Source organism: Callorhinchus milii, unplaced genomic scaffold (genome assembly GCF_018977255.1).
Source record: "Callorhinchus milii isolate IMCB2004 unplaced genomic scaffold, IMCB_Cmil_1.0 Scaffold2, whole genome shotgun sequence".
NCBI classification, from domain to species: domain Eukaryota; kingdom Metazoa; phylum Chordata; class Chondrichthyes; order Chimaeriformes; family Callorhinchidae; genus Callorhinchus; species Callorhinchus milii.
Window position 1 is genome coordinate 16193614 of NW_024704743.1, and position 27143 is coordinate 16220756.

At 43.5% G+C, this 27143-nt stretch overlaps 1 protein-coding gene across 1 annotated transcript in view; it reads right to left on the reverse strand.

Annotated features, from left to right (window-relative positions):
* pou6f2 (POU class 6 homeobox 2) overlaps positions 1-27143 on the reverse strand; it is a 229673-nt gene that overhangs the window by 11933 nt on the left and 190597 nt on the right. The window contains exons 7-10 of the mRNA XM_042332610.1: positions 23657-23788; positions 7291-7500; positions 4668-4848; positions 1974-2142 (exon numbers count right to left, since the gene is read on the reverse strand). Of these exons, the coding sequence (XP_042188544.1) occupies positions 1974-2142; positions 4668-4848; positions 7291-7500; positions 23657-23788 (692 nt within the window). The remainder of the gene's footprint in view (positions 1-1973; positions 2143-4667; positions 4849-7290; positions 7501-23656; positions 23789-27143) is intronic.

The following is a 27143-nucleotide window of genomic DNA, read 5'->3' on the forward strand; positions in this document are numbered from 1 at the left end:
CTTCTCAGATTGGCAGGATGTGACAAGTGGAGTACCACAAGGATCAGTGCTTGGGCCTCAATTATTTACAGTCTATATTAATGATTTAGATGAGGAAGTAGACCTTAACATATCTAAAATCGTGGACGATACGAAGATAGGTGGGAGAGTAAGCTGTGAGGATGACACATGAAGAATGCAAAAGGAAATAGACAGGCTAGGGAGTGGGCAAGAAGGTGGCAGATGGAGTATAACGTGGGGAAGTGTGAAGTTATTCACCTAGGTAGTAAAAATAAAAAATTTCTAGAGGGGGAGAGACTAGGTAGTGTTAGTGTTCAGAGGGATCTGGGTGTCCTTGTACACCAGTCACAAAAAGTTAGTATGCAGCAAGCAACTAGGAAGGCTAATGCCATGTTGGCGTTCGTTGTGAAAGGATTAGAATACAAGCGTAGGGAAGTCTTGCTGCAGTTGTATAAGGCCTCGGTGAGACCCCACCTAGAATATGGTGTACAGTTTTGGTCTCCTTATTTAAGAAAGGACATACTCGCCGAGGGGGTACAGCATAGATTCACTAGGTTGGTTCCTGGGATGAGGGGGTTGACGTACGAATAGAGGTTGAGTAAACTAGGCCTATATTCTCTAGAATATATGGAATTAGGTTAGAAGATCAGCCAAGATCTTATTAAATGGCGGGGCAGGCTCGAGAGGCCGAATGACCTACTTCTGCTCCTATGTCTTATGGTCTTAATTGGTCATTCACTTCATGGTTATTTGCGGGACATTGCTGTGTGCATATTGGCTGCCATGGTTGCCTACAAATACACTACACTTCCTAGTCAAATCTTATGAAGTTCTTTGAGACTTCTTGACGATGTAACAAGGCGCTGTATCAAATACAAGGATTATTATATTATTATTATTAAGAAGAAGAACCTCCAAGGCAAACCACAATGTGCATAGTTAATATTTGTCGCTACCTGGAGAGGTACACCCTAGTTACCTAATCCCAGAGAAAGATTAGTCACAAGGGGCAAGAGCTAACGTTTGTGGACCGTGGAATGTGAATTGGGGGTATTGCTGGGCTTTAAACGTTAAAACCTCACAGCTTTGCATGGCAAACACTGGCAAATGTCCTGTTGCTTGTTCTGCTGGGAGCCATTAGGGCTTTGGCTTTCAGGATAAACAGGAAAAAGTGGGAAGAATCCTGATTAACAGTCTGCCCCTCCAAGTCTGGCTAATGAGCCAGGCTGTCTGATCTGTCATCAACACACTCCTGATCTCTATAAGGTGAGGTCTTTGCAAACTCTTTTTAGCTGAAGTCATTTAGTTCATTTCGCAACTAAATGAACATCCAGATATATTCATTCCCAGGTAGGGACTCATCAGATGAATTCAAATGAATTAATTTGCATGAATACCAAACAGAGAGGTCTATTATCCTGTTTTGGCTACAATAGGCATGTCATGTTGAAATAACTCACATCAGATATCCTCAGATAATCACAGAATCTTATAACTTTTACAGCACAAAAGGATGCTGGAAAACCGACCCTGTCTATGGTTCTTGGTACTCACTGGATCATGGCAGACCTTTCAATCCCATTTTCCCAACCTTTTCTTTACACACCTTAATATCCTTTCCTTCCCAAGTATTGTATCTATATCTACATCTATCTCCTTCCTAAACATGCCATTCGATTCTGCATCCACTCCCTTCTGGGTCAGTGCCTTCGATAATGTTCTAGTAATTGAAAAATGTTGATTGAGCCACCGACATTGGTGCTCGAACCCTAACCCAATTCTGCTCCTATTCTCTCTTCAAAGATGCTGAGTAGGAGATGCTGGTAAAAGGAAGATCCTGTTTTATACCGGATAGAATGTACCCAATTTCTACCAGAATTCACTGTGCACAGCGGAAAGTACAGAAGAACGCTTTCTGTCACACTCACCAAAGATTTCAGTTATATTACAGAAGTCATAAGGTCTTTAGATACCTGCAGATGGCAGATTGGCTGTATGCTGGCCCCTCTGTGGCACTTAGGGCCTGTCCGACCTGCGTCTGCGTCAGGCCAAGAGACAGGCGGCGGATCTTAAACGCTTTTGCAAATTCCCGAATTTCTTCAAGATTTACTCCATCAACCTCACCGGCTGCTGTTTGGGGATCTAAAGGAAGGAAGTGAAACAAGCAAAGCAGGTGAATTTATAAAGTAGGAAACAGATAAAGACCAAATGTCATAACACCATCTGGCGAACCCCAGAAATGGAAGCATTTCTGCCTTTTGTCAGATTTACTGCTCTTAGTGTGCAATTCACTTTCGCAATGTGTGTCAGTTTAAAATGGGTTATCCAACAATATAAGTACTGACAAGCAGAATGTTGATATTCATTGAGAGATTCCTATCGCAATGTGCTGTAGCTGCTGCAAACATATCACCTATAACCAAAAATGTCTTTGTATTCTTAGGTTTAAGACTCATGTCTTAAAATTTAAGGTAATAAGATCACAAGATTGGATCAGATGAAGAAGGCCCTTTAGCCCATCTAATCTCATTCTTCCAGAATACCCAATTTACTGTCCCCGCATCACAGCATCAAGCTGCTTTTTAAATGAGTCCAGTGTCCATACCTCAACCACTCTTCCTGGCAACCTGTTCCAGTCATTAATTATAACAACAACTTGCATTTGTATAGCACCCTTCACATAGGCTAACCCTTCACTGTCTGGGTAAAGAAATCTTCCTGGTGTCGGTCCTGAAATTGCCTATTGCAACTCCAAACCTACGTCCTCTTGTTCTATTGTCTTAGTAAATCCCAAAGTATTATTAATAATAATAATCCTTGCATCTGATATGGCACTGTATCACATAGTCGAGACATCTCAAAGCACTTCACAAAATATACTGTAAAGTGAATTGACTGCATTTTTTGGGGGCGAAAATGCGATAGCCAATTATGCACAGCATTGTCCCACAAACAGTCATGGATTAAGTGACCACATTTTTTTAAAGGGATTATTACCTCTGGAAAGCGATCCGCCAATTGACTAATAACCGAATTCTTACTTACTGCCAGGTAAACAGAGGCGTTTGGAGTAAGAAAATGTGCCCAAGGTTTCACCCGGTCTGGGAATCAAACCCAGGTCATCTCACTTGCGAGATGAGATAAAACCAATATACTCCACAATTGTTCCGGGTTTACCTTTTCAATCCCATTTAAAATTTCATATATCTCTACGAGGTCCCCTCTGAGATGTCTTCTTTAACCAATCATCTTAAACCTAAAAATGTGGAAAATGATGGGTAACAATATTTGCAGCGACTAACATAAATTGCAGTAGAATTTTCCTAACAAACATCTCAAATGTTCTTGAGTCACAAAGCAACAATAAACAAAGCCTAACAAAGTTAGTCTTTAAAATCAATGGGTGCATGATGTGCCCCAGGACACAAAGCTGGGGGAACAAAAGGTGTTAGGGAGAGAATGACCAGAGATTACAAGAAGGGAAGAAAGAACAAATGATTGGGCAAGAAAATCTAGTGTAGAAGACGAATATGAGGGGAGTTTCAGTGGAAGAGGTCTTCTAAAAACAGGGTGAGAGCAAAGAACTGAATAAATAACTACAGTATTGCATGTAAACCACATGACATATAGTCCAGTTGCAACACTGCCATTGGGATGGCATTTAATGGTGTGACTGGCCTGCTCTCCCTGTTTGGCTCATTATTGGATTTTGTGAACTGACTGAATTCTCCCTTCAGAACTTGATTTAATAGACGACTGTTTTAGTTGGACCAGGACTGTGTCTCAAGACTACTCCACTGGATTCGTGCCTTATTACTCGTTTGGAAGGTTATCTATAGACTGCAAGTTGCCCTCTGTCATCAACCTTAATTATATGGACTTGAATACTTTACCAGTAAAGACTAGCAGTCATTAAGATCTGAACACCCATCTGAATAATAACATTAGGATTGAAGTGGCAGATTAAAAAACTCCGGTAACAATAAAGCAATGGATTGGCCCTCAGGATGACTATTCACATTGCTCCTCTGGGCACCACTTCAGCATTGTGGTCATTGTTGAGAAACATAAAATATGCTGCTTTATATGATCAGTGTCAAGATTGTGGTTGAAATGTACTATTTGCACGTGATCTGTAATTATTAGATCTGTTCTGGTAACTGGACTTGTGTGTCGTGCTGACCTGCTCCGTTGGGGTCTCCTTCCATTGTGTGGGAGTGGACTTGGTATAACCCACGTGCTGTTACTGACAGGACTTAATATTTATAAATCCTTTGTGAATATTGTTGCAATGTCTGATGTTTCTGACCCCATTATCTGGGTAGGAAAGTCCAAAAAGGCATGGATTTGCGGCCGCTTTGACCTTCATAATGAGGTTAACTGAGACTCTGTGTATAGTACAGTAGAGCCACAGAAGAAGGTCATTGTGTCTATTAAAGAAAAATCCCTTCAATCCATTAACCTGCCCTTTCCCCATATGAAGTGACACTGTGTTTGCATAGTTCACAGATGGAACCGAGCTGACATGGACAGACTCTGGTGTCCGACGAGCAAAAATAATATGAACAAATCGATTGATTGGATGGACTTAATAGGCTTACTCCAGTGCTGAATTGAAGAGTGAATTGCTGAGGAACAAACAATTGCAGCGAGTAGCCCCTACTTACTGCTGACTAACTGTCCAACGCTCAGAGCTGAAGAAGAACAGGATGAAGAGGAAGAGGAAGAAGCTTGACGCACTGGGCTTTGTGCGAGAGAGGCCTGAGCGTGTGCCATGTGCAGTAGGTTAGCCTGGGACACTGCCTGGCCTACCTGCGGATGCTGCTGCTGGTGCTGATGCTGTGGAAGCTGAACACACAAACACACAAACCGAGTGTTAGATTACACCGAGAGATACTTGAGTTCCACTAACACTCCTCACAGGAAACTTCTGGAATACCAAACCCACCCGCAAGGTCTTAACATTCTCGGACCTTTACTTTTTGAACTAAATCCATGGTGACGAGAAACAGGAATGAACCAGAGCAAGCATTGACCGCACTATCGATTCATGCCTGTACATTTGAAGAACAACCCCCCGAATAAAGTTCTCTTCTGATCAGGTTTCTCTGAGATACATTGCAGTAACTTTGCCACTGAGCCTGATACTTTGGAAAAAGATGACATGTATAAATCATAAAATATATGCCCCTTCATTCACCACATTGAGGCTGAAGTTCCAACTAGTTCACCCTATAAATTCTAACTACAGTAGTTTAATCTCTAAATTATAATTAATGACTTTTATACTGATGGGAATCCAACACTGAGGCAAGAAAAGCAATGGTGAAACTGCAGTATTAGAAAATGAATAACTTTATATGGACTGAGATAAAAGCATAAATAGGAAGATGTATAGGCAACCTCCTATCAGCACAGAACATAATCACTGGATGTATGACAGCATGTTACAGATATAGAAATAGAAAGCGCTAAATGAAGACACTGGAGGTAGGTACGGAGTAAAGTTTGGATTTTTATAAATGAAATCTCACAACATGTTTAAGTCCCCATTGTCCAAACGGACTTTCTTCTCAAATTAAAGAGGTTTTGTGCTGAGCTTTCCCGAAACAGAGCCATACTTGACCATTGCCTTATTTGTGTGTGTGTGTTTCTGTGTGTGTATCCGTGTGTGTGTGTATGTTTCTTGTGTGTCTGTGTGTATGTCTGTGTGTGTATGTGTGTGTGTTTCTTGTGTGTGTGTATGTCTGTGTATGTGTATGTCTGTGTTGGGGGAAAGCGCACAGACCTGCTATGACAAACATATTTTTTCCTATTCAATACTGTATATTTCTTTCATAACTTGCCTTGGAAGCTGGGGTTATATTCCATAATGTACTCAGTCCTAGATATACCTCAGTCAATGTTCGAAAAACAAACAAAAATAATTTAAGAATTTGTTATTGCTTCAGTCTAAATTTTTAATTCTACCATTCCCAGCTACAGTACTCCTGAGTTACTCAGTGTCCTCACTCATGGTATCAATACATGTACATATTGATCTCTCACTAGGATTTCCCTTCACCGTTATTCCTTTTGCCTTTATTTTCCGATTGGGTTTTATGTTTCTGCTCTGTCATCCGACAACAGGGACCATGAGGAATTTGAAAGTGGAACATAGATGACAAGATCAGAAGAGAGATTTGGTTGAAATAGGATCTCATTGTTTCAGAACACCCACTCTGCTATCCTATTATATAAGATTATGATTATGTATTATATAGGATTAAATAGCATTCGTCTGTTTCCTAAGTAAATCCAGTGTCCTGGTCTCTACCATCCTAAAATTGCCCTGCACAAGCCTGAACCCATGTCATCTTGTTCTACTGACTTAGTGTATCTGGAAAACAAATGTAAATTGTTCTTATTTTTGGTAAATTATATTATTTTCGTTTTCAACGCAATCCTTTTGCATTGGAAAGGGCTGACTCCAATTTGGCCGATCGAATATATCTGCTGTAATTATAAAGTACTGAAGCAACAGGGTCAAATTTGGTCCATGTGATATTTATTTTATTGAATGGGTTGAAATCAAAACCTTCCTCTTCCCCCAAGCAGTTCTCAATAGTGAAGCTGGAGAAGCAGGGACTGTAGCTGTGGCACACTATTCTCCAGTTAGCCGGACTGTAAGCTTTAAAGTTCAAAAAGTTACTAGCAACTACTGGGCAAAAGGCCATTCATGATCTGCAGCCCAGAAGTCCAATACATTGCTTCTCTGAATTCATCACTGAGAACCGGATATGGGGGGAGTCCATTCACTGTGATAAATATCACACGGACCATAAATTTGACCCCAATATTTCACCTATTGAATATTTGCTTAGATTTGAGAATGTCCTAAGATTCTGTTGTCACATTGAACCATCTCACCCATTATTGAATCTTAGAATCATAGAATATTACAGCACAGAAGGAGGCCATTCGGCCCATCGTGCCTGTGCTGGCTCTTTGGAAGAGCTACCAATCAGTCCCATTACCTCGCTCTTTCCCCAGGTACTTGGAATTTTTTCCCTTTCATGTACCTATCCAATTTCCTTTTGAAAGTTCTTATTGAATCTGTTTCCACCACCCTGTCAGGCAGTGCATTCCAGACCGTAACAACTCTATTACTTCAATAGTAAACAATACATGAAACAGGACTATTTTACAGAACCACAGAGAAATTTAACATTAACCCCAGTCAGATCCTGTATCCTTTTGCAATGCATCCCATAGCATGCAAATATGCTGTAAGGATAGTATCTCAATTACCTGTTGGCCTGGCTTTATGGGAGACAGCGTTATTCCCTGTGTGTTGATAACGGGTAAGATCTGATTTCCAATAACTGTGGCAATGATCTGACCTTGGGCGTTGGTCAGTAACTGAGGGGTGATGGGCTGCACTTGAATGCCCTGAGCTCCACCTGCACTCTGACTAGATGATACTCCAGCGTTAGACATCAACGGGATTGTGCCAATTATCTATAATAAAGCAACACACAGAATTAAACAGCAAGAAACCAGAAACACTCTCCCACAATTCAATGGTATTTTCTCTAGTTATTATTTTGCCAAAGTAACCAACTGGATTAATAGACCGGGACATACAATTATCTTGGAATCCTGTAGCATATTGATTCATCTTGCAAGCGAGAAGACCTGAGAGCATTCGCCTCGCAAGCGAGGACCTGGGTTTGATTCCCGGGCAGGGCGAAACGTTAGGCAAGTTTCCTTGCTCCACACACCTCTGTTTACTTAGCAGTAAGTAGGAACCCAGTTGTTTGGCGAATCACTTTTCCAGGTATAATAATCCCTTCAAAAATACATTTTTAAATTTCGATAGCTAATGTTTGGTGTAAGGGAAGAAGACACGTTTGTCACAGAAAGACTGGCACGAGCTGCTAAATTAATTTACTCTTTCAGGATCCATCTCACAGGAGACTAGAAACTTCAGAGTTTTTAGTTATTTGATGACCACGTGATGGAATACAAGGCCAATTAAAAAAAATTCCAATACAACCCTGCCCCCCACTCCCAATACCAAGTCAAAAGAGGCTTACTCCCAGATGTCATGAGCTCTGCCAATTGATTTGAATTTATGAAGTGCTTGGTTTGGTTCTGACAGGCTGCCGTGTGATTAAACTGCAATAATACTATTGATCCACTGCTGAAATTTCAGTCCTTGCAACATCTTCCTTGTCATGAAACAGGCGTCCGGCACTTGCCCTGGAGAGTGCGGTAATCACGTGTGATATGCCTTCAGACTACTTCAAAAGCATTATTAATGCACTCCACTGCACTTACTATTCTGAGCCCAGAGTGAGGAAGATCAAAGCACATTCACCACTGACAAGCCGACTGGCTAATTTGCCAGTATAGCAACTAGTGACATCCTGTGGCAGCAACAGCAGTATTACATGTAACATCATCAAATTAACAGCAGCAACAACAACTTAATAATAATAATTCTTCCATTTGATGTAGCGTCTTAGCACGTCATTGCGACGTCTCAAAGTGCTTCACAGAATATACTGTAAAGTTCATTTACTATATTTTGTGGGTGAAACACGGCAGCCAATTGCGCACAGCAGTGTTCTACAACAGTTGTGGATTGAGTGATCAAATGTTTTTTTTACACTTATAAAGCACCTTTCACAGAGGGGAGCATCTTAAAGTGCTTTACAGAAATGAATGGATGAGTGGAAAATGGGGAAAGGAAGGTGGGGTGCAGTTGAAAGGTGGCTGAAGGCGCAGTCCAAAAAATACGTTTTTAGTCAGATTTTCAAAGCAGAGTGGGAGGGAGTGAGGCAGGTGATTTAGTGAGCGAATTGAAGAGGGCAGATAAAAGTGGCTGAAGGTCAGCGACTCATGCTGGTGTCTATCACCTTATCCATTGACGGATGGAGAGAACCTGCATCACAACTGATCCCCATCACATTCACACAAGAGGGCTGAAATTTCTCCTGTTCTTAGGCATTAGAGCATTTTGGAAAATCCTTTGATCGAATCATAGATCGGAACCCTCACGTCTCAAAAAGAACCAGCCTCCAAATTGAGACCAAAAACATAAGAATTTTCCAAAATTCTGCACCTTCTTAAATTTTAAGATAATGGTCTTAATCCTAAATCGTGAGAAATTTTGGTCCTCGGATGCCTTTACAAGCACTTTCCAGCAAGGATCACTGGACAGTAATAAAGAAAGGAAAGTCTGGATGATCCCCCACCTTAACCGGTAACACTAACTTAATTACAGTGTCCCACTAAGGCCTGGCTGAGTGGATTTTAAAAAAAATGTATCTAAATTGACCTGATAGAGATTCATTCAGAGGATGAAAATGTGTTTGAAGTTCATCCTTCAGCCTCGGGCTATCAAAGCTGGAGGATCCCCTTTGGCTCGACTGTGGATAAATTAAGCTTTACAAGTATTCCCCAAACAAAGCAAGAACGAGTGCTTGCTTCCTTTCTCGCTCACATCCAATACATAATCAGAAGAAAAATATTAAAATCTATATCTTTATCTTGTGGCTTACAGATATTCTAAGAATGCAAATTTCTCTTTAGGGGACTGAGTTGAGTTAGTCGCTTAAGCACACACCTCGCACCTCGGGGACCTGGGTCTGAATACAGATCACGTTGATGTTTAGTGCATTGATCATCATTTGATAACTCGCAGTAAGGACATTCTCGTACATTAACTGGTCAGCACCATACATAATCCCAATGGAAAAACCTAGTAGTACAAATAAAACAAAACAAAACTCCCCCACTGACTCCACAGTAAATATTTTAAAAGGTCGATACCCCAGGATCAGCCAAGGTTATTAATCACTTTGCCTGGCTCTTGTGGTTTTCAACATCAACTGAAGCCCAGAGGTTTGTTTTGCCCCCTTTTCTCCCCCCTTCTCATGAAGCTGCTTACTCTCGCTTTCAAAGCCCTCCAATGCCTTGCTTTTCCCTACCTTTGTGACCTGCTCCGCTCAGTGGGCTCAGGCCTGCTCCATGCCCCTTGCCCTTCCCGCCCCACCATCGGTGGTCGGGCCTTCAACCTTTCCTCCCCCACCCTTTGGAACTCCATTCCACAGTCCCTTCACCTCACTCCCTCCCTTGCCTCCTTCGAGTCGTGTCTCAAGACCAACCTCTTCCGCCATGCCTTTGCTCATCCTCCTATCCCCAGCCTCCCTGCCCTCCACCTCTCCTGATGCCAACCCCCAGCTCAGGTGCAAATCCTTGACTGTCCAGTGTCTTGGGACATCATCCCAATGTGAGAGGCGCTATACAAATGTAATTTGTTGTTGTTATTCTGACTGAGGTATGGGAAGCACAGGTGCTAGCCTTGCTGTGGTACCTCTCTGGCTGACAACTCACCCAAGTATTCATTCTTCATATTTGAGGCTAGTAAGTGGTGGGGAAGAAAATCCAGTGAGGATTGGGTGCAGCTCCTTTGACGATGTTGACCACTAGTTTCATTTTGTGATCACTGGGCTCGCTCGAGGTTTTACCCATCGCTATCTATAATGGTGGGGGGCATCAGAGTGAAGCTAGTTCCTGCCCTTACCCAATGTCATTGGATAGTATTCAGGAACATCAGGAATAACTGCTATTCACCTCCCTAACCCAGGGTGCTGTTGCCAACTGTAGTCCCAACTGCTGCTTCAGAGAGGATCAACTAACTCAGCAAAAAGAGTCATCAAACCTGAGACCTTCTTGCTCTGTTGGGCTCAGACCACTTAATGCATTCACCAAATGAGCCATCAGTGCAAAGTATGACTTACTTTTGCTTCCTTAAGATTTTCTCCACCAACTCTCTCCCATGCACTCCTCAAAACATTTGATTCCTTTTTTGTTCTATGGGCGAACAGTTAAGGCAGCACAGAATGCCAATCAGTACCTCATCCAAGGGTCCTTTCTGAACCTGAAACTCCTGAGTTACAAGGGGAATGGACTACTTTAAAGATATGTTAGACAGATTGGAAAACTATAGAAACAGATCAGTTCAGAAAGAATGCTGCTCATAACTGGCTTTTGGAACAATGCTCGCCGAAAGTATTTAATGAAAGAGTTTGGGATACATGACTTCTGTGGAGGTTCCTGTGGAGTATAGACACTGGCATGGAATAATTGGGTTGAATGACCAGTTTCTGTGCTGTAACAGTCTATGTCATTTGAAGTAATTCTTAGGATTGCTCATCAATCTATATCAGAGGCCAATTTACCCTTATGCTGTAACCATTAATACAGCTCTTAAATTCTAGCGCTTTAAAGACCCAGTCATTTTCTCAATAGGTATATAATTCAATACAATGCACTAGCTGCATCCCTCATTGTAATTGCTTTCACTTTACTCTGTAAAATCGCCAGTAATCTGTCCAGCATGCCTCAAGCTTTTAGGACTACAGGTGAATACACAGCTCAAGTGTTTTATTCAAACTGCATTATTAACATACTGCGTATTGAAGAACAGTGAGGTGTTTCCTCCTGTTGTGCTGGCAAAGATAAAGACTAGCTCTAGCTCAGATCCTGTTTGAAGGTTCAGTCTGAATAGCACACTCTAATGATAAGAGATGGAGTGTGCTTTTTTGCTGATGGCTGTGACCAGCTTGGTGACCTGATTATGTCGAAGAGTTTCACAGCTGAGACACTACAAAAGCAAAAGCGTCCCATCAAACCCCTTTCCAATGTAATCATGCTCAGTGCCGCAGGCTTGGTACAAGCAGGGAATCCATCAGGGCTCATTAGCACCATTTAGTATCAAGTACCTCAAAGAGCAAACGTACACTGGTTGAATCAGAATAATAAGCAGCAGAGCACACACTCTATCACCTAATTGGATCAACATGTCTATTTGCCTGATTTTGTTTTGCTCGCTAATTGTGGATCGAGGATTATCAGAAATCGCTTTGGAGATGTTAATGTTCAACTAATGATGGCAGCACTCAGCTCTGCTTACCTCTGCAGGCGCATTTATCTTTCAGTCGCAAGCCATGTGTTAAATATGGAATGATCGCCTTTAAAAGGTTTTGTTGCAGCATCCATACCCTAACGTTGCCCCCTAATCTATGGAAAACCTCTGATAAGATCTTACATTACTCTCCTGCACTGTGGCGATAATAGCAAGCATTTTATCTCAATGTACCTTCTGGCCTACAGTCTTTGCTTCTTATATTATTAGGCAATAAAACATTAAACAACCCATTCAACTACTGTCTCTTTTTCATAAGATCAGACAAAATGAGTTTAATAACACTAAAGAGTCGATTGCATTAAAGCTGCACATTAAGTGCTGGAAACACATTGGTCTGAACTTTAACCTTTGGTTGGTAAACTGCACAGTGCAGAGGAGTTTTGTTTTTTATTTATCAGTATTTACAATAAATAATACTGGTAATAATCATCTCAGGACAAAGTAGGAAATCAATTTTTTAAACTAAGATATATTTGCAGAGAGCTACAAAACATCTTGTGTTGCCGTAGTTGTATAGTGCAGGAATGTATGGACTGGCTAAGAGTGATGGGCTGCAGAGTCCGCCTTCTCCTGGTAATCATTTCGATTGCAAGGATTGAAAACCACTGTCGTGATGACTCACACTCACCTCTTCCTGCCCATAAGTGACTGAATTTACAGCGGAAAAGAAAATCCACTCAATGCTCTTCTGAATACAAAGAAGATAGACTCGAGAGACTATACACAGACATATAATATTCAAACATGGTGTTGAGCTCATATGTGTTCTGACATATGCATTAAGTAAATTAGCATGAATTTGGATCGATACACACTGGAGACTAGTCTCAGATTTTACCACTAGGACCTTCTCCAATGACAAGCTGAAAGGCTCTGAGAGCTTTGCTGAGCCTTTCTAACACTGAAAAGCACAAGTTTGAAACAAGCAGAAACAGCTTTACAATAATAATAATCCTTGTATTTGATATAGCGCCTCATCACTTGATCTGTCCTTCTTGAGGATAATTAATTGCAACCACTTAATTTTTTATTGCACAATGTACAGAAACTAAATACTGTAATTATAATTATAATTCTGCTCACCATTTTAGAAACATAAGAAAACAAAATTAAGAGGCCATCGAGCTTGTTCCACCAGCTTATTAGATTTTTTAAAATCCCAATGTCTTGTACTGTCCTCATAAGCCCTTAATATCTCTACTAACCCAGTGTCTCTCTGTGTCTCTTTTAAACATCCTAATGATGGCACCTCTACAGTTTTCTGGAGTAGGGAGTTCTACATTTATATGCAGTATCACAAGATCACAAGATCACAAGATTGGTCTGGATGAAGAAGGGTTTTTGGTCCATCCGATCTCAACCCTCCAGAATACCTAAACTTCTATCCCTCCATCACTGCATCAAGCTGCTTTTTAAATATCCTCTTACCTAATGTCCTGGTCACTACCAAGCTGGATTAACCTTTTGTGGGCCGAGCGCCAAAAAGCTTTGTGGGCCCCATGAATCATGTGTTCTTTTTAGAAGTAATGGGCAAAGTAACAGACTGGCTTTCTGAAAAGGCTTGGGATTGTGAAGTAAAGTAGAGGTGCTGATTCTTGGGAGGAGCTCGACAGCCAATAATACAATACAAAATGACATTTGTATAGCTCCTTTCATGTTGGGAGGACGTCCCAAGGAACTGGACAGTCAGGGATTTGGACCCAAGTTGGGGCTCAGGATCGGAGAGGGTGGAGGGCAGGAAGTGTAGGGGTAGGAGGGTGGCCGAAGGCTCGGTCGAAGAGGAGGGTTTTGAGATGCGCCTTGAAGGAGGCAAGGAAGGGAGCAAGCAGCCAATAAGTGGGTGCTCAGCAGCCAATCGCTTGGACCAGTGGCAGAGTAACAATGGCACCCATGAGGTGACTCTACCACCTTTCCTCACAACCTGTTCAGTTGTTGCTGTTGATTACCCTCTGTGAAAAGAAATATTAATTCTCTGTGTGAAGAAAAGCTTCCTGACCTCAGTTCTAATGATCATAATAATTATATTAATATTTAATTGAGTTTGTTGGAACAGAGTTTGTTGAATATTATGGCTCACATTTATAATCATGCTGATTCTTAAAAAAATGTCAAGGATTCCTGATGGCCTAGTGGGCGAAAGCCATCCAGTGCAGTACTAGGTCATACAGACCAAAGGGTTATAGGATTGAAACCTGTTCAAGGCTGAGGTATCTGATCTCAGCTAGGTAGTAATTACAGGGGAATAAATTTGGTAATGTTAAAATGAATTGAGGAATAGCTGTCAAGGAATGTGGAATAACACCCAATTTTAATATAAGTTTGATTTAGATAGAGTTAAATCTGTTCAGGGCTTTGGCTTGCAGGACAACTACTTTATTGACTATAACAAGCAGGATCAAGCATATTGATCATTCTTATTATTTTTGCTCACTTTTCCAAAATTCTTTGCTGTCTCTTTCCACCCAATGTAACTTGGATGAACAACAATAATAATCCATGCATTTAATTTGCCACCTTATCACATCATTAAGATGTCTCAAAGCGCTTCATAGAATATATTGTAAAGTAGACTGACTGTATTTTGTGGCAGAATTTTTTTTTCAAGATGCGTTTTTTTTCATCTGAGAAGCACGAGTGCTGAAATTTCTAATATTCTTAGATTTATAATAATAATTCTTTGTGGAGTCCTGTAGTGTAGTGATTAGCACACCTGCCTCACAAGCGGGAGGACCCAGATTTGCTACTGGGCAGGGAGAAGCCTTAGTTAAGTTTCCTTACTCTGAAGGCCTCTGTGTATCTAACAGTAAATAGGAACCCAGTTGTTGGTTGATTGACGGCTCGCTTTCCAGGGGTAATAACCTCTCAAAAAAAAATTGGTTACTCAATCCGCGTCTGTTTGTGGGACACTGCTGTGTGCAATTGACTGCTGCGTTTCGCCCACAAAATATAGACAGTTCACTTTACAGTATAGAAGTATCAAAGACGTGATAAGGCACTATATCAAATGCAAGGATTAATATTATTATAAAGCACCATATCATGTCATCAAGACGTATCAAAGCGCTTCACAGGATATACTGTAAAGACAGGGAGCGATGCCAGGACAGCGCGGGGAGGAGCTGGGCCTACCTCTCAGGTATTTAAACTCGACGCGGCAGGGACTGCAGCTAGTACAGGGCTGTGGGGCTGAGGAGGGAACGGGTGGGGGCAGAGCGGGGGAACCGCTGACGTCATAGTTGTAGTTTTCAGAAGTGTGCGCGCGCAAAAAAAAAAAAAAAAATCCTCTGCGCACCCACTCCTCCACCCCAGGGCTCACATCAGGGCCCACCATGGTCCTGTTAGGTTGGCTGCCCCAGCCCCAGCCCATGGGATAATGTGTCCATCCACCTGACCGCTCGCTCCCGGTCCCCGCGTGCGTAATATGGCTGCCGCTATGACCCGAGCCCCCTCACCCCCTCACCCCCTCCCTCCCTCCACCCTCCTCTCTACCCCCAAACCCTCCCCCTTCTGTATCTCTCCCGCTCTCTCCTCCTCTCTCTCCGTCCCTCTCGCCTTCTATCCCCACTTGACCCTCCCACAACCTCCCTCTGTTCCAGCCTGGGAATCCTCTGCTGGGCTCACCGTGGCACTCGGCGTTGGCTATCCAGCAGCAGCCACACCGACTGCTTCATTTCCCACCACACTCGCCAGCCACCCCAGATACAGACCCGGGGAGCCAACCTCTCCTCCCTTATCCCCATTTCCCCACCCCTGCCTCACAACCTGGACCCCCCTTCCTCCCCACACACCCTTCTGTCAACCGCTCCATCCACATCGGACTACAAAACGTCCGCTCCCTCTGTAACAAGGCCCTGGTCATCAACGATCTCATCCTTGATGAGAACGTTGATATCATGGCCTTAACGGAAACCTGGCTCACCCCAGGCGACACCTTCCCCCTCACGGAGGCCACACCACCCGGCTACACCTCCCACCACATCCCTCGCCCCAACCGCCGTGGCGGTGGTGTTGCCCTTATCTCAAGGACACCACTTGCCCTATCCCCCTACTCCTCTGGCTCTTTCCCCTCTTTTGAGCACCTCACCCTCTCCCACCCCTCCTTCCTCTCACTTAAAATCCTCCTCCTCTACCGGCCCCCTAAAACCTCTCCCACCTTCATCTCTGATATCTCAACACTTCTCACATCTCTCTGCCTCTGCTCTGATCGCCTCATCATCCTGGGCGACTTTAACCTGCACTTCACCCCCTCCTGCTCAATCTCCTCAGATTTCTCTTCCCTGCTCTCCTCGCTCAACCTCTCCCTCCACATCAACTCCCCCACTCACAGTCACGGCCACCCACTCGACTTGGTGATCACCCGGGGCCTCAGTGTCTCGGATGTCACCATCACCGACAAGGCCGTCTCCGACCACCACTTCATCTCCTTCACCACCTCCACCCCCTCCCCACCTCCACCAGACCCACCACCATCTTCTACCGCCCCTGGAAGAAGTTACCCCCTCAATCCCTAACCTCTGCCTTGGAGTCCTCTGAACTCCTCTCCCTCTGGCCCTCAACCCTCACCGAAACCTCTTCTGCTCTCACCCTCCTCCACAACACCCTCTCCTCCACACTTGACACTCTTGCCCCTATCACCTCCCGTACTGTCTCCTACTCTCGCTCCTCCCCCTGGTTCACCACCCACCTCCGCTCACTGAAGAGCCAGGTGTGGGCCACTGAACGCACCTGCGTCAAATCTGGCCTAACGGTCCACCGACAAATCTGGCTGGACCTCCTCAAAATCTACCGCTCCACTCTAGCCTCGGCCAAGTCGTCCTTCTACTCCAGGATAATCCTGGAGGCGAAGGACAACCCCAGGCTACTGTTCTCTACCACATCCAACTCCTCCGTCCCCCCGGCCACCCTGCGCAGGTCATCTCCTCCAACCTTCACTGCGAGGAGATGCTGGATTTCCTTGAATCCAAGATCAAGGGAATTCGCTCTGCGGTCACTTCCCCTCCAACATCCACCCACCACCCACCCCTTCCATCCCACACTCCGACTCCTACCCATCCTCCCCTACACACCTTCGTACCCGTTTCCCCATCCTCTGTCACCAAACTCATCCTCTCCCTGAAGCTGCCCTGGTCAAGGTCACCAATGACATCCTGACCATCTGTGACCAGGGCTCCCTCTGCCTCCTCGTCCTCCTCGACCTATCGGCAGCATTCAATACGGTCGACCATGCTATCCTCCTCCACCGCTTGTCCTCCCACCTAAACCTTCAAGGCCCTGTCCTTGAGTGGTTTAGGTCGTACCTCTCCCAACGTCTTCACTTTGTCTCCACAAATGGTTTTTCCTCCGGCCCCCGCACTGTCTCGTGCGGTGTCCCTCAAGGCTCTGTCCTCGGTCCCCTCCTCTTCACCCTCTATATGCTCCCCCTTGGTGACATCATCCGCAGACATGGAGTTAACTTCTACATGTATGCGGATGACACCCAACTCTACCTTTCCTCCTCTACTCTCAACTCCACGACCACCGATGTCCCGACAGCTGCCTGTCCGACATCGAGTCCTGGACGAGAGATAACTTTCTCCAGCTCAACGTGCGCAATAACTGAGGCCCTCCTGATTGGCTCACGTCAGCGCCTCCGCACCTCAGGCGCTGACAGCATCAGCATCCAAGGCTGCACTCTCCACCTCTCAAAGCCAATCAGGAACCTCGGGGTTCTGTTCGACCCTGAGCTGTCCTTTCTCCCTCATATCCGCACCACAACTGGCACCGCCTTCCATCACCTCCGGAATGTCGCCGGACTACGGCACTCCCTCACCCCTCACGCTGCTGAAACACTGGTCCAGGCCTTTATCACCTCAAGGCTGGACTATGGGAACTCTATCCTCGCCGGCCTTCCCTCCACCTCCCTCCACAAGCTGCAGGTCATCCAGAACTCTGCAGCTCGTGTACTGTCCCACACCAGACTTCGCAACCACATCACTCCCACCCTCGCTCACCTCCACTGGCTCCCCATCCCCCAGAGGATCAAATTCAAGATCCTCACCCTCACCTACAAGGCCATTCACGGCCTTGCTCCCTCCTACCTCTCCGACCTACTATCCCCCTACCTACCTGCCCGTTCCCTCCGTTCCTCTGGCTCCGGTCTGCTCCACATCCCCCGCCCCAACCGCCCTACCATCAGTGGCCGGGCCTTCAGCCTCTCAGCCCCTAGGCTCTGGAACTCTATCCCCCAGTGCCTTCGCCGCGTCCTCCCTTTCCTCCTTCAAGGCCGGTCTCAAGACCTTTCTCTTTGACCGTGCCTTCAGCTCCCCTCTCGACTCTCTACCCCCTCCTCGCTCCCTCCCTTCCCTCCCCTCACCCTGACCATTTCCCCCCTGCTCGGGTCCTGACCCAACTGTACAGCGCCTTGGGACGTCCTCCCGACGTGAAAGGCGCTCAATAAATGGAATCTTGTTGTTGTTGTTGTTTCACTGGGTATTTTCTGGGTGAAAAAGCAGCAGCCAATTGCGTACAGCAATGTCCCACAACAGACATGGGGCGATTGACCAATTTCATTTGGGGGATTGTTGACCAGATCACTGGGAGAAATTCCCTTTTCTTTTTCGAACAGTGCCATGGGATCTTTAATATCCATCTGAATAGACAGACGGGACCTCGGTTAATCCATGGTGAAATTAACACCCTGCACAGAATTGTGGAAAATTCTTTATATTCATTAATAATTTGGAAATTGGCTTTGCAACATTCTTGAAAAGAATTGCTTCTAAATTAAGACCGAATTTAAAACATTTCCAAAATCTTACATTTTATAGTAACGTTTCTAAGGCCTTGGAAACAAATGTATTTAAGTAGCAAAAATAGGAGGCACATTAATGAGACAGAATCACTCATCTACCTCCATTGATGGGATTCAACTTGCCAAAAGGAAAGTTGAAAGAGAATGGAGTGGAAGTTGACACACCCTATACCGTATCCAAACTGTGTGAGGCAGCAATAAACAACTGAACAAACTGCCCCAAGCTTCATTGGCAAATCAGTTGAGTTCAGTTCCCCCACAAGTCATGCTCAAGGTATCCTGGTCAGGCCACACCTTGAGTAGAGGGTACAGTTCTGTTCATTGTCATATAATGGACTCACCAGGTCCTGCAGAGAACAGTGAAAATTATGCTCATTGTTAGAGCAATCAGATCTGAAGAAAGACTAGATAGAATTGTAATGGACAATTTCAAGAGACACCAGGAAGTTTCCTTTACCTAGAATATAATTAACGATTAGAACAGGTTGCCAGGAGGTGAAGTAGAAGCCAGAAAACAAGACTCATTTGAAAAACAGCTTTGTGCTGTGATGTAAGGATGGTGGGGTGGGTATTCTGGAAGGATGAGATCCGAGGATCTGAAGGGCCTTTTTTAAAACTAATTCTGTGATCTTGTGAAGTCAGGGATCTTCATGCCTTGAAAAGAGACTTATAGATGTGTGGATGATCCATTTATAATGCAGTAATCTTATGATTTGGTGTTTCCTATGCTTTCATTGGGAATGCCACTGATTTGACACAGTTAGATTATTCCTCTCTCAATGAACATATAACAGATTAAAGGAAACGTCAATGTAAATGTAATTTAAAAAGTTAACAACATTTTCAACAATGAGAGCTAGGTAGAACTGAGATCTAGTGCATCATCAAATTCCATATCAGAGAGGGACCAGAGCTCACGAACTACCGTTCATGAGTTTTATCCAGTTTGCCTTACCTGTGGGAACAGAGATCACATTTTAGAATTGAGTTGGGCATTGTGTCCAGTTCTTCTACAATCACTGGGGTTGGTATTGATACTGGTGTTGGTCTTAGTACTGGTGGGCAAATGTGGCAGACACAGCAATGTCTCACAAACAGCCATGAAGTGATTGACCAATTTTATTTGGGGGATTATTGGCCGGGACACTGGTAGAAATTCCAATTTTCAAGCAATGCCATTTGATATTTAGCATCCACTTGGTTCCTCAGGCAGACTGGAACTTGGTTTAACGTCTCAAAGAAAGAAAAAGAAGGAAAGAAAGAAGGAAAGAAAGAAGGAAAGAAAGAAAGAAAGAAAGAAAGAAAGAAAGAAAGAAAGAAAGAAAGAAAGAAAGAAAGAAAGAAAGAAAGAAAGAAAGAAAGAAAGAAAGAAAGAAAGAAAGAAAGAAAGAAAGAAAGAAAGAAAGAAAGAAAGAAAGAAAAGCAAGCAAGCAAGCAAGCAAGCAAGCAGAGTGTACTTATTTTTCAAAGGATAACAACTCAAGAGCACCTTCTTTTTCACAGTAAGAAGTTCACGATGAGGGTAAAAAACACACAAGATTTTCACAGATGGAGTTGCATGAGATTTGAGCTGTCGGTGACCAGAATCGTGTCACGCTGATCCGTGGACAGGAAGTAGATTGGTGTCAGAGTGGCGATCCTGCAGGTCGGCATGACACACTTCCTGCTACTGGCAGGAGTCGCTATTTGTGAATCCTGTGTGACTCCGATAGTAATAACTCCACCTCCCCACCGGCCGGCGACGTGTTCTGACACTGTTAAATGCTCTTTAATGTGAGTGATTGTTGAGGCAGTAATAACTTGCACATATAAAGCAACCTTCCATGTGAAAAAAATTAAACACTGGAAAAAGCATAAAATTGGGACATAAACCCACAACTTGCATTGATGTAGCCCCTTTACATAGGACAATGTGTCAGAGGGATTCACGAAGATTTTCTTCTTTCTACAGGTGGGTATTATTCATGGTGAGAGGCATATTCCTAAACTTATGCTGATGGAGGTCAGACAAGAGCAACTGCTGTGGAACATTAGCTCTACACACAGTCCACACAGGTGGTACTGAGAAACCCTTAGTAGCCCAGTGTCACAGAAATTATTGAGCAGTTCACAGGGTTGCTTTCAATGGATAAAGAGCCAATGCAGCAGACTTTACAGTGATTAACATAATAAAAATCTCAGACAAAGTTAGATTCAACTACCTGGAGTTGACCACTGTGCGAATAATGTTGCAGAAGCTGACTTGTATGAAACCTCTCATAATAGGTACTATAATAATAATATTCCTTGCATTTGACATAGCGCCTTATCATGTCTTTGAGACGTCTCAAAGTGCTTCACAAAATATACTGTAAAGTGAATTGACTATATTTTGTGTGCAAACCGCGCACAGCAGTGTCCCACATCAGTCGTGGATTGAGTGACCAGTTTATTTATTTTTGAAGGAATTATTACCCCTGGAAAAGCAATCCGCCAATCGACTAACAACCAGGCTCCTAGTTATTGCAAGGTAAGCAGAGCCGTGTGGAGGAAGGAAACTTGTCCAATGTTTCACCCTGCCTGCCGGGAATTGAATCCAGGTCTCGCGCTTGAGAGGCGAGTGCTCTAACCACTGAACTGCAGGACTCCTTTCTCCTTCCTTTCTGACACTATACATGTGTAATTCAGAGAGTTTAATTGTGTTGAGCTTGCACTCAGCTGTGGTGGCCCTGACAAGTCTGTCCAAACATCAGGGAATTAGAAACCTGTCAGTGGGGATGCTTGCATCCCAGATTGAAGTAGTTTCTGCTATAAATACCACTCCTCGTTCATACAAGTAAAAAAGGAAAAGTTCTGCAAACTATTCCTCTGACCAAGAGAAGTCAGTATTGCAGGACGTAACCATGCAGGTCCCACAACTACACTTAACCTCACAGAACAGACATAATAAAAGGGAAGTGCCTGAAGATCTAATAATGTTGTAAGTAATGGTGCATTGCTCCCAGTAGAAGAAGGATTTGTAACAGAGAACAGGATTTATACTTAACCACTCCCAATATCTTTGGCGTGGGGCTGAGAGGAGCTATGTACCTCCAGGGCTCCACTAACCAACATTAGGTTTTAATGTTATTAAAGAGCCTGCTGTGCAAATGGCATTACCAGAATACACTGTAAAGTGAATTGACTGTATATTTGTGGGCGAACGCGGCAGCCAATTGCGCACAGCAATGTCCCACAAACAGTCGTAGATTGAAAATGACCAATTTATTATTGTTTTGTTTTGGAGGGATTATTATTAGGCGTGTGGAGTAAGGAAACTTGCCCAAGGTTTCCCCCTGCCTGGAATTGAACTCAGGTCTCTCACTTGCAAAGCGAGTGCTCTAACCACTGAGCTACAGGACTCCACATTGTCCATTTAGGATCACCCTAACTGTTAGGGCTTTGGTTTGCAGAATTAATAGGAGCTGAGTTGGAAGAGTCCCTGCCCTCAGTCTGATCCTCTAAGTCCTGCCGATGAGCCAGGCTGGCTGGTCTGTGATCAGCTGTGCCCCTGAATACTGCGAACCTGCCCGGCTCAGGAATCGGACTACCGAGACCATTCCTATATTCCTTTTCCAAGCATGTCATTGTGGAGCCACTTCAGCTCCAAGGAGATGTCGCTTACCTCCTATCCCCCCATCAAGAATAGAGTATTATGTGCAAATGGCTGGTGTGTTTGCCAACAACAACAATCACTGATTGGACAGAAATGACCTGTGAGGTGCTTTGAGATGACTTAAGGTGCTAAGTTGCTATGAAATTTAAAGATTTTCTTCATGGAAGGGAATTTTTCCAGCAGAAGTTGAGAGCGTTCCCACCTGGATTTATACAGCAGTGGTGTGAATTGATGTTGTGGTGTAACCTCAGCCCAGCTCTAGTCTGATTTCCTTTGTGATCACGCATTGCGCACAAAAGTTTCTACCGAGTTGTTTTGCAAGTATAGACTGGGCCTAAGTGATTGATGTTAAATTTAGAGACATTCATTTAAAATAGTCAAGGTGAAGTGAAAATGTGACATCTGGACCGAGAAAACAATTGAAAACGCAGACCAGGGATCGGAAACCAAAAGGCTGGCCCCCAAACTGCCTTTGGGATCAGAATGTATTCCTGATTTTTTTACACATTGAACCCCGTAATTCAATATCACATTCTCAACCCCATTGTTGGCAACAAACGACAGCTTTAAATCATGCACAGATTGATGCAAATCACTCAAGCAGAGCATGCGGATTTAATACCGTCACATTTAAGGTTCTCTGGAATGGCAATGGATGTAACGTAAAGGTTAAGGTAAGCTGATAAACAAGGGATGGAGTGGAAGGCACATTGTTCAGACAATCTTCCTTTAATGGGCGCTGTGTGCACCTGAGATAAGATGATTCATTGGATCATGCTCCACTGTGACAAGGTTCATCGTTCAACCCTCTGAGTACTGATGGAGCAATTCTGTACCCACCCAGTAAAGATGACAAGGTCAGCAATTTACTGTTACTCAAAATATATCTTTGCCTATATTAGATTTTGCTCAAAGGGTCTTTTATATATCAAAATATTTGTCAGCATTTTGTAAGCGTGACATAACTGTAACAAGCACTAATAATAAAATGCTCCAGCCTCCAATTCCATCACAATAGAAAACAAGGTTATTTCTCAATGTTTCTAATGATCATGAAATCCAAGGCAAGTCCTTTGCAAAATAGAAATCAAAATTAAAAGGCATGTGTTTTTTTTCAAAGTGTTGTTTTGTGAAATTGTCAGTTCTGAAAGGAGAGTCTTTGTGCCTTTGCAGAGAATGTTTTCATGGCGATATTAGCTTTTTTGGGGAGCATGATTTTCCGTCATTAAGAATTCATAGTGGCTTGACTCACCTGGCCTTGTGCATTCGTGACTAGCTGAGAGGTCACCCCTTGCAGGCTGGAGAGTGCGTTGCTGAAGGCCTGTGAACCAGCCATGGAACCCATTGCTGCTGCTGCTTGACTTGCCAGAGGATTATTAACCAACTGAAAAACAACAGCAATGGCATTAATGTGCAACACATTGTTAGTAACCTTCACACATTACTCAGGCTAATTATGGCCTTTACGTAAGGATTTCATTTGAGATTAAAATGTGCTACTCTATGGAGGCATTTTATAAGAGAGGACGCTCAATTACAAAAACGTAGTACATATAAATTGATTAAAATGCTGTATAATTAAATCCAATTATAACATCACATCTCACTCAGACTAACGATGAGTGGAAAATGCATTCAAAGCAATATCATGTGGTTGGATAATTTTAAATTTTAAATGGAGATTTTAAAAGAAATAAAATTCATGTTGATTTTTTACATTCTTTGTTTTTCCATCCATCTACCTTTGTCACAATATTGCCGGAGTTTCAGTGCTTATTGGGTTAGGCTTGTGACTAGCCAAGGTTCTTATGACCGACACAATACCATAGCCACATGCAAAAGGGAATCACGTGCCTCACCACACAGTTCCGACAATGAGAGGAATTCAGATACTAATACATTGCAGTGACCTAACCTGTCAAAACCCGCAAACTCCTTTTGACTCTGAATTATTGCACATCTTTGATGGCCCAAGGCCTAGAGAGAAGGTTTACAATGAGCTAAAACCTTGGCTTGCAGGACATGCTCTAATTTCAGCCCTATCAATTATGTATTTTTTGCTGAAATGCTTAAATGTCTTTGAGTTCTCTCTTAATTATTAACCACATATTTTAGCATCCTCGAATTTGTGCTAGTTCAATATTGATAAAACCATTCAGTAGACTCCCGAACTAATCTCATTTGGGAATGTGATACAATTTCTGCTCTGAAAGCCTGAGAAAGAAAAAAAAACAGAATTGGATTATAGTTTGTCCAAAAACACAAGATGAGGAACGTCCTTCAGATCTGTGGATTGTTCAATTCCTGCTTGATAATACATTAAAAATTCACATGAAATGTTTTTACTCAGATAAGAAAAGGTGGCTGCATTGTGAAAGCTGCCAAGAATTCTGCACTCGGAAGGATACAAGCTCCTATTAGGAGCATAGTGAAGCCTTCAGAAGCTTCTAATCACATCATCATCTAACAAACGTATGAGCTGTACGTCTCTCTTACATTTTGGTTTTTATTATAACCAGGATTGTACCATCACCTTATATCTAAATCTGTCCACTCAAAGCCCCTTTTTTCAATTAAGCAGAATATCAAAGATTATCTATTGTACATTTTGACTACAGATCAGTCTGAGCTGAAGTCTACATAGGATGATTTCACCTAGGTCTGGATTTATTCTATTTTCTGTACTTTCGTTGAAGATCATAAACAAAACCCAGTTTCAAAGTTAAGGCTGAGTCCAGCAATTCGCCAAATTTTGGATGCTACAAAAGTAGAACATACGTAACTACACCTAGGTGGAATTTTACCCTATTAATTTAGAAATTCCTAAGCAATAAGCACAGAGTAAAACTGCGATCTCTCTGTCAGCCGAAATACAACTTGGCTACACCCACATTGAAAACAGATTGTGTATGTGTGTGTATATGTGCAAAATAATAATAACTTCTCATAATAAATGATAAGCTATGCGGTTTTGAGCTTGGGAACCCCAAAGTGTGCGTTGGGGTATTCCTGGTTGGACTCCAGCAGTACCCCAACGCACACTTTGGTGTCCTCAAGCCTTGGCTCTTGCCAACCTGTGCCTAATACTCTCTGAGATTAGTTAAGCAGGATCTGTCACTCCAGGGAGAGTGTACATTCTGTTTCAATAATCTATATCTGGAATTTCCATGTATAGGTGAGATGTATGAAATTCTTAGTTTGGTTTGGATACGCTGAAGCATGGTGATGGGTTTCCATCCTGCTTACCTAATTCCGAAAAGTAAGCAGAGTTCTCTTTGGTGTCCTCACTCAGGATGTCTAATGGTTAGATCCCATTCTAACACCATTATATTTTGGGGACTCTCTACTCACCATGTCTTCCTTTGATGTAATTGCTCCCTGCCAGGTGGGACCACAGTTTCTTTGGTTTGGCCCCACAGAGAGAGGGACAGTGAATGACAGTCCTGCTGTGCAATCTCCAGATGCTTGATATGGGCTCCAGGAGGACAACAAATATTTACCCTGGCATTATTCTTATTAAAAGCAGCTTTCCTGGGATCAGTCTAGAGATGCTGTGGGACAGAGACTGTCTCCCCTGTCACCAACAGTGACGTGTGATTGATGCTGGATGTGGTGCAGATAAATGACTTCTCTCACTTAAGAGAAGTGTGTGTATGTGACTGATGGTGGTGATGAGACAGGCCAGTGGAGGAACATACTTTCAAAAGCCACTGATCGAGAGAAAGTCAGTTGAATAGGAGGCAGCAGCAACAGGCCACTCAGGATCAGATGCAGAAAGAGAACTGAAAGAGCAAATTAAATATCAGGGACAACCAAACAGGAAGACATGGAGTTTGGTTTTACAGCTGAACATAGCTGGAACGCAATTTGCTCTCATCTATTTGGCACATAAAACATTCAGGACATGAGCTACGAATTCAACCTGATTTCCACTCTAGGATTGTCTATGCCTGGGGATTCTCAACCTTTTTGATGCCAATGTTTCGATCAGTTTCTTCTTTCAAATGTGAGGGACCATTAGTAAATGTGCCTGTCAGTTTAAACAACAACAACAAAATTATATTTGTAAAGGGTCTTTCACGTCGGGAGGATGTCCCAGGGTGCTGGACAGACAGAGTTACGGACCCGAGCTGGGGGTCAGGGGTCGGAGAGGGTGGAGGGCAGAGGGGGGGAGGCAGGGAGATCGAAAGCACGGTCAAAGAGGAGGGTCTTGGGATGGGTCTTGAAGGTGGCGGGGGGGGCAAGGTGGAAGGACTGTGGGATGGAGTTCCAGAGGGTGGGGGCAGAGTGGCGGAAGGCCCGCCCGCCAATAGTGGGGCGAACGAGGCGGGGGACTTGAAGCAGGCCAGAGCCCACTGAGGGGAGGGAGCAAGCAGGATGGCAGGAGATTAGGAGGTCATAGAGGTAGGGGGCAGCAAGACCATGGTGGGCTTTGAAGGTGAGGACCAGGAACTTGAACTATATCCTCTGTGTGATGGAAAGCCAGTGGAGTTGGGCAAGGATGGGGGTGATAGGGTCGTGGAGCCTGGTGTGGGAAAGGACACGGGCTGCAGAGTTCTGGATGATCTGCAATCTATGGAGGGAGGAGTTGGGGAGGCCGACAAGCAATGAGTTAATGAGTTAAACAGATCTCTGGTAATGAATGACAATGAGGTAAGCACATGGACCCTTGGATATGTCATTGAGACTCTGATTTAGAAACAGCAACAAATTATATTTATATATATTATATATATATT